The sequence below is a fragment of the Gymnodraco acuticeps genome, unplaced genomic scaffold (genome assembly GCF_902827175.1).
Source record: "Gymnodraco acuticeps unplaced genomic scaffold, fGymAcu1.1, whole genome shotgun sequence".
In the NCBI taxonomy this organism is placed as follows: Eukaryota; Metazoa; Chordata; class Actinopteri; order Perciformes; family Bathydraconidae; genus Gymnodraco; species Gymnodraco acuticeps.
In genome coordinates this window covers 2,018,297-2,030,562 of record NW_022990889.1, presented here as the reverse complement: position 1 = coordinate 2,030,562, position 12,266 = coordinate 2,018,297, and the positions used below count along the sequence as shown (strand labels likewise).

At 40.8% G+C, this 12,266-nt stretch overlaps 1 protein-coding gene across 2 annotated transcripts in view; it reads left to right on the top strand.

Moving 5' to 3' along the window:
- Window positions 1-259: 259 nt before the first annotated feature.
- The window catches only part of LOC117557660 (FERM domain-containing protein 5), a 53,354-nt gene continuing 41,347 nt past the window's right edge, over window positions 260-12,266 (top strand). For both annotated transcript variants that reach the window (XM_034233585.1, XM_034233584.1), the window contains exon 1: window positions 260-651. In XM_034233585.1, the coding sequence (XP_034089476.1) occupies window positions 550-651 (102 nt within the window). In that variant the 5' untranslated portion in view covers window positions 260-549. The remainder of the gene's footprint in view (window positions 652-12,266) is intronic.

The window sequence follows — 12,266 nt, the reverse complement described above, 5'->3', positions numbered from 1 at the left end:
ACAAACATCTTTAGCATGTTATCATAACAGGTGTGTTAAACTGTAAGGCACCTGCTGTCAATAAACATTTTGCAAAATTAAAAAAATATGACTTTATATTTTAATTTAAATCTCTAGTTGATATTTAACCAACAGAAGCCACTTTTAATATTTTCTGGACAAATTGCGGAGTAAGAACGAATATATTAAAGTGCAGAGAAAAAACACCACACACCCCAGTTGGTTCACTTTGACGTCAGTTTTCATTGGGACCCGCCCGCCTGCTCAAGTGGCCGCGGTGAATGGTGAGAGATAATCCTCCTCGGCTCCACAGCAGACACACAACAGAGCTACCCTGCTGGATCTGGATGCGGGCATCCTTGGATTCTGCTCTTTTTAACACGGGCCCACAGCACGAAAACTTAACGGAACAACAATGGTGCACGCCTCGCCGGCTGCTGGTCGTTTAGGGGACCGGGGATTGTGGTCAATGTGACATTCACTGGCACGCTGCTGTTGAGTTGTATTGTTCTGGTCCTAGACGCAGAGCAGCAGCGATTCTCCGAGAAGATGTTGAGCCGATTCAAGAGTGGCAGCATCAGGAATCTTGAGCGGGAATACAGCTGCACCGTGAGACTGCTGGATGATACGGAATATACGTGCACCATTCAGGTTAGTCACCTGTCGACCACAGTGTTTCCACTCCGCAGAGCAGGGAATAGCGATGCATTTGTGTCTGACCTGGCAGACGGAAACGCGAGTGTTTGAGCAGAGTGCCCTTCATGTCCCGCTGCTAGTGTCGATCAAGAGACAATACACACCACAATTTCTCTCGTTTCAAATAACACAGGACTTGCGTATTGTTTTCTCATTCACGTGACCTACTATGTGAATTTAGTGGCAGGGCTTATTTCAGGGAGCTTTGTAGGACAGACATAGCAGTTCCCCTCCAGCAGAGGTTGATGGGGTGTCTAAAGCACATTACACTCTGAAATTCAAACTGAAAGGGATTCTTTTTGGCTATGTGTCAGTGTGTCTCCTTGCTTAAGGTAGTGTTGCTTGCTGGATTATTGCTTGTTGGTATTAATTATCATCACTTAGTGTTGTTGCTCATGTAGTTTGCCTTGAACCTCTGACATCAATATTGCAAACAGGGTATTGTGTTGCTCCTCTGGAGGACATGCCTACTAAGTTCATTTATTTTTGACTGATCTAAACTGATCTAAACTGGTTGAAGCATAGCTCAAATATGCCATTTCAATTCTCATTTAGTGAAGCAGTATTCCTATGTTTGCTTGTATGCATATATATATATATATATATATATATATATATTTCATATTATTATTTACCACAGTATATTATCAGTTGTTTCATGTTGCTTGTGGAGATGAAAACAGAACTAGGCCCTGATATAAAAAATCTCTCTCTCTTTGCCTTTTTGTCTCACCACTACAAGCATTGCTTTGATGATTGTGCAGTTTTACATTCTTGCTGATTTCATAACAAGTAGGTGAGAGGGCCTGTCACATCAATTACAACACAAACTCGTTCCCTTTGTGGATCCTGTACAGTTGTAGTGGGGGTGTAAGGAAATCCTTGGAGAATTCTCCTACTAGTCAGCAACATGTAGACTAGAGGCATTAAAGCCGCTCCACGATACACCAAGGAAACATTTAACCTGCAATGTGAAACAATTAAACATTAATAAGACATGCACAATTCTTGTCACTATGATATAGTGTTATCAGCAGCAGGCCATACTGCAGGCATTCCTATTTTCTCTCAGCAGCGAGCATGAAATAGATACTGCATTTACTGTAGGGCTGTGACTGTGTGCCCAGGTTGTAAACAGACCTGTGTTTGTGCTCGTAGAGCTGAGCCAGAGATGGATCTGGGCCAGATGGACTGAGAAGCCAGCAGGTGTGTGTGCAGCAGAGTCGTGTACTCTGGGGGGCTGACGTCAGCAGGCAGGAGGAAAGAGAGTGGAGTGAAAGAGGAGAATGCTCTGCTTTGACTGTCTGGCATCCTGACTATCACCTGTCTAACCTGGCTGTGGGAGGGATCAGGCTAATGCACCTGAATAACCACACTGCTGGAGTTTATTCCTCGTTTACTTCAAACTTTGCTCTTCCTGCCCCCCAGGCTTCTCGCTTGCCATAACCAACAAAAAAAAACAGTACCTAAACTGAGGAAGTAAAAAAAAAAGAGGCAAAACTAGGTCATATATTCTCAGTGTCTTATTCCACCATGTTTTTCTGTCTGTTTCTCTCTGCCACCTTCTTATCCTTTTCCAGTTTGCTGTAAATGTATTCCCGCTAGACCTTAATATTTAATTGCCCCAAATCCAGGTTGTCTCCTGACCTACGTCAGCCTCCTCATTTCTTCTGACATTAAACCAGGTATCCACCTATACAATGACATCCTAATGGTATTTACAGTAGTTCCATTAAGCTACCCCTCAGCAAAAATCTTCCAAAATTAGCAACACAAAATAAGCATCTACCACAGCTAAGAATAAACCACTTTTTAAAAGGAGGGCAGAAAATGTGTCCATCTTTTTAAGCAGTGGCAGCTGTAATGCATCAACTTATGTTTTGCCTTAATGAATTATGGATCTTTCCACTCTGTTTGGAGGAGAAAAAAGTGAGCACTCCTCATTACACAGCCCTGTAGATTAAGCTCTCATCTAGTCACAGGTTGATGGAAGCGCCTGAAATCCTCTGCTGCCCTGAGGCCTCTCCTGCTCTCTGATTTTAATGCAATGTTGCAACAGAGAGTCAGTCTTCACAGGGCCTTATGTATGTGCCATGTCTGAAAAAACAGTCAAACCATATGAAAATAAAAAAAACCTATATAGATGATTAAAGAAAAGACCAAGTACAGTCACCCACCCAGTCATACACTGTGTTTGAAGGTCTGCTGCTGAAGCAAAACTCAAACACTATTCTAATTTAGTTCCTTCAGATGCAATATTTATGAGTCATCTAAATGCAGTTTGTTTATCCCTTATCCCCAGTTTACCTTTAAAGTCTTCCAGATTGTGCATTTAAAAGAAGCTCCAAATATGCCACTCTTACACGGTCACTTCCCAATATTTTCTTCTGCATCTTTTTTCTTAAAGTGTCTGCATGCCTGTTGTAACAGTAAAACCGTTGAATAGATTTTGTGAGTTTTGCGTGGGGAGATTCGGCAAAAAGAGAGTTTGAATGACAGACAAAGGGAAACAATTGTTTATCCCTGAAAGCATTGTTCAGATTTGTGAAAAGTAAAAGAAACAGTAGGCTATGTTTAGGCTTCTTGTTTCTGACAATTTTCCTCTGCTTTTACTGATAATAATTTCTTCAAATGCTTACAAAGAAAAAGCGTTTTGTGGTATCGCATAGATCGTACTTATTTTCTCCTTCGCTAGAGCGAATCTGTTACGCATTCTGAAAACCTGCAGTCTTTTGTCATTTTGCTTCTAATTAATAAAAGATGTATTGAATTGCTGGCAGCATAGTGATATTGCCCACTCTATTCCAGATGCAGAGTTAACTATAGCGCACACACTGTGAAACCTGTGGTTTACTAATAACTGCTTTGCTAATAACACAACCACCAGCTTTCAGGTCAGGGTAACATGTAAACAAAAATGGAGATGGTTTCTGAAGTCTGTACTAAAAGATAAAGAGTAGGCATAGAAATCTTTACCCTTGCTCTCCTGCTGTGACCGAAATCCGCTCTGAACAAGTTCTCCTGAGGTCTTGGTGAGTAGAGTGCGGGGGGAGGGGACCTCTGTGTGTGTGGGTGTGGGTGTATGTTTGTCTGTGTGTTTAGGGGTGCTTTACTCTGAAGCATGATGCCAGGGTCTCAGTCGTTGCTACGGTGACTCCACAGTTACCCTAACAAAATGTAGTAACTCTAGTCACGATTCCCTTCCTAAAAGTCCCGACAAGCACTCAGCCATTAGCGCATACTGGGAGGTAATTTATTTCCTGAATTCCATTGGAGGACAATGGTGGTGAGGTGACTGCTGCCATGCCCACACCCACCAGGACCATCTTATTGGGACAGTCTCATTGTTTCCCTGACACACATTCAGTCTTGTACCTCCTGTGATGTCATTATCGTTGGATGGGTTGGAAAATTGCATTTAAGGCTAACTGTCATTCTATGATACATTAGCATAGAAACAATATCAAACGTTGATGCGATTAGCCCTTTTTCATAGAAACACTTGAAGTGTCACAGTAGAGCACAGGTGTACATCATATAATTAATGACGGCTGCATGCCATTAGGCTAGCTCAGTTTCAGGGTCCTGATATTGTGCATGCTGCCTCACTCTCATGGCTAAATGGGTAATTGAATGTAACAGAGCCATCAATATTGTTACTTATTTAGTGGGAATGCTGATACAGCATTCCAACTATCTGTTATGATACGCACAAAATTCTTTATTATTCCGCCGGGTTATTTTGCACCTCTTCTTCTCCCACATTCCACAGAAACTCCGTTCAAACATCAAAATGTTCAGCTCGGTCGGGAATCGATGGCTATTACTTTTCTTATTCATAACTTTCATAATTCCAGAGATACATCCCATAATTCATCAACTTTTTAACATGGAAGTCAATGGAGAAACTCTTCAGACTTGAACAATTGTCATGCAACTTCAACTGCTAACTGATCCTTCATACTTTCACTCAGAAACCTCATTCCAACTTTAAAATGTTACACATCCTTCTGACATTATTAGTGTAACACAACTTTTAAATCTGATTCATACTTTTAGAGATATTAAACATTGTTCAGACCTTGGTAAAGAGGCCTTCTTCAGATTTTAGAGTGCGTGATGTCGCAGCTAGAGTGGAGGACAGATTTAATTTTGCCTTCATATTTTCTTTTAAACCTGCCATAATTCCCAAACCCTACATTCCTGAGACAAACATCTTGTAGCTTGAAAAAAAAGAATAAATTAAGCAAAAATAATTAAACAAAATGCCTCTTGAGGGCATGAAGTGACAAAAACTTTCAACATGTCTCCATTAAACCCCATTGTAAGTTCAGCCTCATCCCCACCACAGCAGCCGCACACCTTTAGTTAATCTGCCAAAAAGGCCACATTATTAACCCGAAAGTACACAAAAAGTACACTTCAGATACTCAACTTCCTTGACATGCTTCACGCTTTGAAATGTCACCGATATCTGTTACGGTTCTTCAACAAAACGTTCACATGTAAGAGGTTTATCTCTCATTCAGAACAATGAAAATGCTCTCCTCTCAAAACTTCACAGGTTTGGTAACGATGCAGCCATCAACGCATCTAAGCGTATTATGGGATGTCATCAAATGCCGTTGGCATGGCGACAGATCATTCGCCATCAAGTTAGTTCAAAAGTTTGCAGTTAAAATATTCTGCTGCTTTTCCAAGCCTTTTTACTTCCTTTTCTTCTCTCATCACACATTCAAGCCCCCAGTGTTCATGTATAATTTCAGTCTAAATTATTCACTTGCTTCTTACACATTACATTTCAGCATAGCAGTTTAGCGTCAGCTTTTCAGCATAAAGCATTCCCACTAGCAATTTCTTCAGGAATTGCATTCTCTAGTTTTACCTGTTCTTTCCTTCTAATAAACCAAAACTATATATTTTGTTATCGTTTTTTAAAGAAATATAAGCAGGATTTTCTTAAAAATCACTTTCATTAACTAAAAAGTCACATGTGATCAAAGAATCCCCAAAAAAAGTTGCAAATATGACCAGAATTGTAATGCTGAATGTTACTTTAGGTTTTTCTCCATAATCCGTTTATTAAGGGGTAGAACTGACAACACAAGAACATTTGGTGAATAAAATATTGTATTGACAAAGCAAAGCAAGTAGTTCTGTTCACATTTTGGTTCCTTGAACATTTGTTGATACTTGGGTTTACGTGTACGAGCTGCTCTTACATTTGTCACTGTTCTTGTATACAGTGACTTTCCTGTGTTCAGTATTTGTATCTAATTAAAGTCAAACAACAAAGTGACCTAAGACTTATCTGACAAAAGATCATTACTCAAAGTCTTCATCTATCCACATAGCCAGCTCAGAGCAATGATTTTTATATAAAGTTCTTGCAGTTTCAGCTCCCTGGTGACTGCAGATTTTTAGCTGACTTCACATTGTCTGGACCTTCAGAAGTGTCCTGCGCCTCGTCTACAATAAGTCATCTAGAGTTGAAAGAGTGTATACTTCTCTGTCTGTGAGCAGGTGTGTGTGCTCTGAGCTCACAGCGACTGACACACTGTTGCTATGCTTCATATGAATGTTTAAAATGTGTGCTAGGTCTTAATGTTTCATGAGGAGTAACCTCCAGGAGAACGTCACTTGTGTTTACCAGCATCACCGCGCACCAACGTCACGATTGGCTGAACCTGTGGCGCATGGCTGGTTGAGATTAAGGATTACATCACTGAATCGTCTATCCATACAGCAGAGCAGTACAGGACAGCCTCAGTTATTAGCACTCTCCAATATCTCACTTAAGATGAGGGAGAGCCACTTGCCAGTTATACTTTATCAATCACGTCTTGTTTCTAATGAAAGAGCTGGTGCTGTGTGTCAAGGTCACAGAGGGCTGCTGCTTTGTTGCTGCATTTGGATGTTGTCCTTAATCTTCAGCCTTATATTCCAGTGGGGTATAACTGGGAAATTAAACTGTGCCTGACCTGCATTAGCTTACTGAGATTCACGAACCAGCTTAGCTGAAGATGAGAGGCATATGTCTCTTTGGCTAAGCACTCATTAAAAAACAAGTTCACACACATAAACACTTTTCTCAAATTGTCCCATCGAGATGCTGAGCCCACTAAATGTGGTTGCAGAGCTTGTTTGAGTTTGTGTCAGCAAATGGCCCTCTCATATTCCCCAGTGTGTCTTTGTGTGTGTGTCAGTGCATGTGTGTGAGTGCTGGATGGAGAGCAGTCTGTCAGTGTGTCGGGACTCGGTAGCAGTCTGCTGATCCCTCCTTTGTGCTCTCTTGGATGTATTGTATGACAGAGAGAAACACAGAGGGGCCTGAGGTTATGCTCAACCTGGAGGCATGAATATTACATCTTGTAGCAATATCTTCCTGTGGTGAATGCTCTGCTAATAGGAGATGAGGACAAGAGCAGAGCATTGTTGATGATCTTTCTCCACCATCAGGCCGGGTTCACTTTAGATGGCCAGCAGCTGCAGTAATGCAAACAGATTGCACAGCTTGTTGTTGATATTGATATACTTGGACTCATAAATGAGTTTCAGAATCAGAATACCTTTATTAGTCAGAGGGGAAATGTACGTTGTTACAGCAGAAAAAGAGCCACATTCAGCTTAATGTTACATATGTTACATGCATAAAAAAGTATTCAAGTTAAAAAAAGTTATAATAAAAAATATAATAAAAATAAAAAGTTACACAATTTACAAAATACACATCCTGTAACAGTTCTTAGGATTTAGCTGCCAGGTATTGCACATTTATTGTAAGGAGCTGTGAGATTTGGAAAGTATCCGGAACAAATACTCTCTCTCTCTTTTTGTCCTGATCCATCTATCTAAAAACCTGTCTGAAAATGAGCTGATCAGATTTGGCTACTTTGTGATCACAACTGTTGTTTTGGTTGTGTAACCATTAGCCAATAATGATCAAGGTAACACTTGCCCATTATCACCTGGATATCCTCCTAAAGCACCATTTTGTGTGTGTGTGTTTTTTTTTTAAACAAACACTTCTGCAGCTCATTAGCATTTAAAGCTACAGACACAGAATCCGCACTTTTGAAACAGGGCTGAAACAGAGGGGTTTATGGGATGCTATAATGCACGATCTGTTTAGAATTTCAAGCCAAACACTTCAGAGGCATGTTTTGTATATTTCTGAGACCTTTAATCTTTGATAAATTACAGATAATAATGTTTCTAATCTGCATTTATTATGTACAGGAGGGATGCACCCCCCCAAGCCAGAGTAAATCAGATGAGAGTCAGTCTTCAAACGCTGACCTCAAAAGTTTGTAAACACAATTCGGTATCAAACTGAATTTTAATTGCATGTTATATAATGCTCAACATTTGCTGTTGCAGGACAACATAATGGCCGTGGTTGATATTGGGCTGTGTTTAATTATGAGACATAATTTGGTGCAGAGTAATTTCTGCTGTGTAACAGCCCTAATGTTTTTGTTTTAGGACCATAGCATGCTGAATTGCCACTTTGCACTCAAACACTTACTTTGATATCAGTTGTGATAGAGCTGTAATATGTTTTCTGCCTCATTAATTCCTTGATATCTTAACATACACATTTAGAAAAGAAGACAGAGAATGTGTTGTTTTAGGAAAACATTTCAACAACAACAATGTCAGCGTTGCAATTTGAAAACTGAACTCCATTCTGATTGTTTACTATTTACTATAGTGTGCTTGTTCTATTTGTGCTGCTATGTTACTGTCCATAGTCAACAACACAAAATGCAGGACTCTACTTTGTCCTGATGGCTCTGGTCCTGTTTGCCTTTGGGCCACAGGGCTCTCTGCTTGTTGAGAGAATCCAGCCTTTGTTTCAGTGTGGACTTCAAGGCCCTGTGCTGTGCCTCTGCAGACTAATGAGGAAACACAGGCATATGCTCGTACTGCCACACTCACTGTGAAAAACAACAGAGCAGCACTTTTTGGTCACATTGTTGAACAACAGCAGGTTGAAAATTGAGAGATGTTGGTGCATTTGGATTATTATTTAATTGTTGAATCACTGACCATGCTTATATATATTTCATCTCTGTCAGTGAGATGATGTTGTTCCTTGTGAATAATCCTTGGTCCTGCTCTTCAACACAATACTTGCTTTGTGATGGAAATTGATAATAATGAGTGTGTCATCAACTCTTGGGACAGGTGCTGAGCTCAGATGCAGTCTCACAGCCGTGACGCTCTTGTGTTGGACCACAGAGCAGTGAAAGTCAAAAAAGTACTAATATAGAGAGAGGAATAGAGAGGGTAACTTGTTATTCAATTCTCAGTTCAGTCCTCATTGCAGCATATCAGTCTCATGTCCTACGAGGAAGCCTTTTCGAAACAAAAAGAGAGTCGTTTTTACGAGGCGTATTTCTCCCTTCTCCCCTTTGTCCTCCTGCTGTTTCTCTCTTTTATCCCCCCTCAACTGCTCCATGGGTAACCTCTTTCCCTCCGTCTGTACCATCAGGCTTGTGGTTCTGCTGCACACTGCCTCACTGCAGGGTTTTCTGAGCTAATGATTGCCGTCCCTCCCTTTCCTTCTTCCATCTTCCTTTCCCTTATTTCCATCCTAAGTGTCTCGTGTGTTGTCTGCCTTCTCAGCAAATTGACCTACTCTGCATGCTCTGTGTATCTTGCCTCTATAATGCTTTCAGTTTGGTCATTGCTTTTCAAGGAACAGATAGGTTGCTGTAATAATTTCTCAGGTTATCCTCATGATTTTAAGGGTAAAATAACTATTTTAATTCGGTCTTCCAGCTGTGCCAATATACATGTTCATGCAAAGGCTTATTCCAAGACTGACTGTGTACATATAAACTGGATTAATGCTTCAGTTGATGTGTATAAGGCAACTCGGTTCCTGGATCCTCTGGGATTTAACTTCACAAGATAGAGGCGTTACTCAGAGTGTATTCATTTGACTGGAATGATGACTTTGTGCTGGCTGGATAATAATATACACCCCAGGTAAAAAGATCTGCAAACAAAGAGCTGTCAGTTCCTGCAGGCTTTATGTTTAGCAGTTTAGCAGAATTACTGTTTTGTAACAGCTTATTTTCACATAGTAAAGCATGTTTGTGACATGACGAGAATAAATGAGTGAATGTAAGAGCGGACTCTGGTAGAGTTAACTCCACCAAACCGTATATAAATTAAACATTAAAAAAAACATGCAGACCAGCTGAGATGTTACCAGCTGACTAAATATGGTGCATGAGTTCCATGAGTAACCAATATTTAATGTAATATAATGATTACTTTCCGATGCACCAGCTGCTAACATCTAAGAAATGGCTTGTGTCCTGAGATTTGCCGCACAATATTATTTTGCCAAGAGAGGGGCTATAAACAAAAAGCATAATGTCAGCAAAAGCCCCTCAGAGGTTATTCAATTGACCGCTTGGTGCAGTAGTGATTTGCATAAAGCAGTCTCAGAATGCACAACGTGTCAACCTAAGCTGGAGAGGACAATGGAAGTTTCCGCTCCTGGACTAGAATATAAAACTACTAAGAGCTTTAGATTGCAGGACTTGTCTAAACAAGGGATGAACTATTTCTCTGCTGATACTTGAGTTTTTTAAGTCTCTGTTTATCTCTCTGTTTGGAACATAGTGGGATTATTTGTATTGCTGTGGCACACAAAAAAGTACCCAGTTGTGAGTGGTAGTGGAAACCGATGTGTCATACTTAACAAGTATACTTTATGTGGTGCAACAAATCCAGGTGTCTGAACACATACTGCTTTAAAGTTAGAGAACTAAATTAAGCACTGATTCTAACTGGTATGTCATGTGGGACTTGTTTTGCTGGTGCACATTAAGCTGTTTAGTGCCAAATTCTGATGTTTTTAACACCAGTGCACAATTAAAACAATAACAATAAAAACACCCTTGACAATGTTTATAAGTGTTATAAAATGTAGGTGGAATTACTTTAACCTGCTATAATGTGTTGTACTTTATATATACAGTCTACAGTGTTTCCCACATTTTATTTACGGGGGCACCGCACCCCCCCAAGGCAAGAAAAGCCAAAGGCCCCTTAACCTATTCGGGTGGTCCACGCATCCACCCCCCCCTCAAATAAGATAATACATGCGAGTTCATGGCTACTGTAGACAACGTTCTTGTTGCTCTGTGTTGCGTTGTTAATGAGTGAAACACACCGGAGTTGAGGATCTGTGGAATTTACAATTTAGCAGACGCCTTATTCCAAAGCGACTTACAATGACCAATTACAGGGACATTCTCCCTGGAGTAACCGAGGGCTAAGTGTCTTACTCAAGGGCACACTAGTAGTGGTGTTCCAGGCAGGATTTGAACTCGCAACCTTCCGATCATCAGCCCACCTCACTATCCATTAGACCACCAAAGAAAAAAAGAAAGAAAGAAAGAATAATAATAATATATATATATATATTTTTTTTATGAGATCCATTTGTGGCGGACGATATTTAATTGTGGCGGCTCGCCACAAATAAATCAATGTATGGGAAACACTGGTCTATGGTTCTACTGCTTATTAATACGGATTAAAAAAAGTTATCACCTGTAAAGCAACGGCATGTTTGTGCTGTTTACCAGGAAGAAGGTGAGCATCATATTAAAAGTGCTCACTAAGGAAACTCTCTGTTCTCTCTCAAATGAGAGCCTGGCTCTCAGAGAAACACAAGATCCTCTCATCTTCACACAGATGGGGCTAGGAGTCTGTGAAGAGGTCCACTTAGGCTCTACTGAGAGTACAAGGTTTGTTTCTTCTCTGCGGGTCTCACTCCTGATCTCCTTTACTGTCTTTTATCCCTCTGCTCAAAATAATGACAATACACGGCACGCTGTCCCTCGGTCTCAGGTGTGTGACGGCACACAGTTGGAACAAATCCGCTTACAGAAATGAGAAAGGCAGAGAGTAAAGGAGCTTAAAGATAGCCGTGAGGACTGGAGCAACAAGACGTTGAGACGAGGCGGATTTGTTATTTGTGGTATTTAGAGTTGAAAAACACTAGGGATGCACGATAATTATCGGACCGATAATTATCAGGCAAACCTGGAATATATTAGGAATTATGACGTCATCCAGTATTAATAGCCCCGATAATATACAATATATTTTTTGGGTAAAACAAAAGAAAAAAATGCTGCGGTGTGGGGTGGATTGGGATGAGGGGCGCTTGTTTTTCACTCGGCTCCTCCCGTTTTGCCAGTACTGTGGTATTAGTGGTTTAGGAAGAGGGGAGTTTTTCACAAATCCAGCGCTCCCTAACTCATGCCTGGCTGTGACGCAACTCAAGGCATATGCTCGAACCGGAGCTGCCTGGACGCTGCAATCATGTTGCGCACACTTTTCGTACAATGAATGTCCCACTGTCTGGCTTCCTGCATAAAGTCAAGTGCTCGGCGCAGTTGTGGCGAAATGTCGCTCCTCTGTTTTCATTTAAACAGCTCCGTATATCCGTTAGCGCAGCTAGCTAGCACCAGATGCTAACAACAACAATGCACGTAAGGTCTCTCTCTCGCTCGCTCGGGCCACACATACACACACAC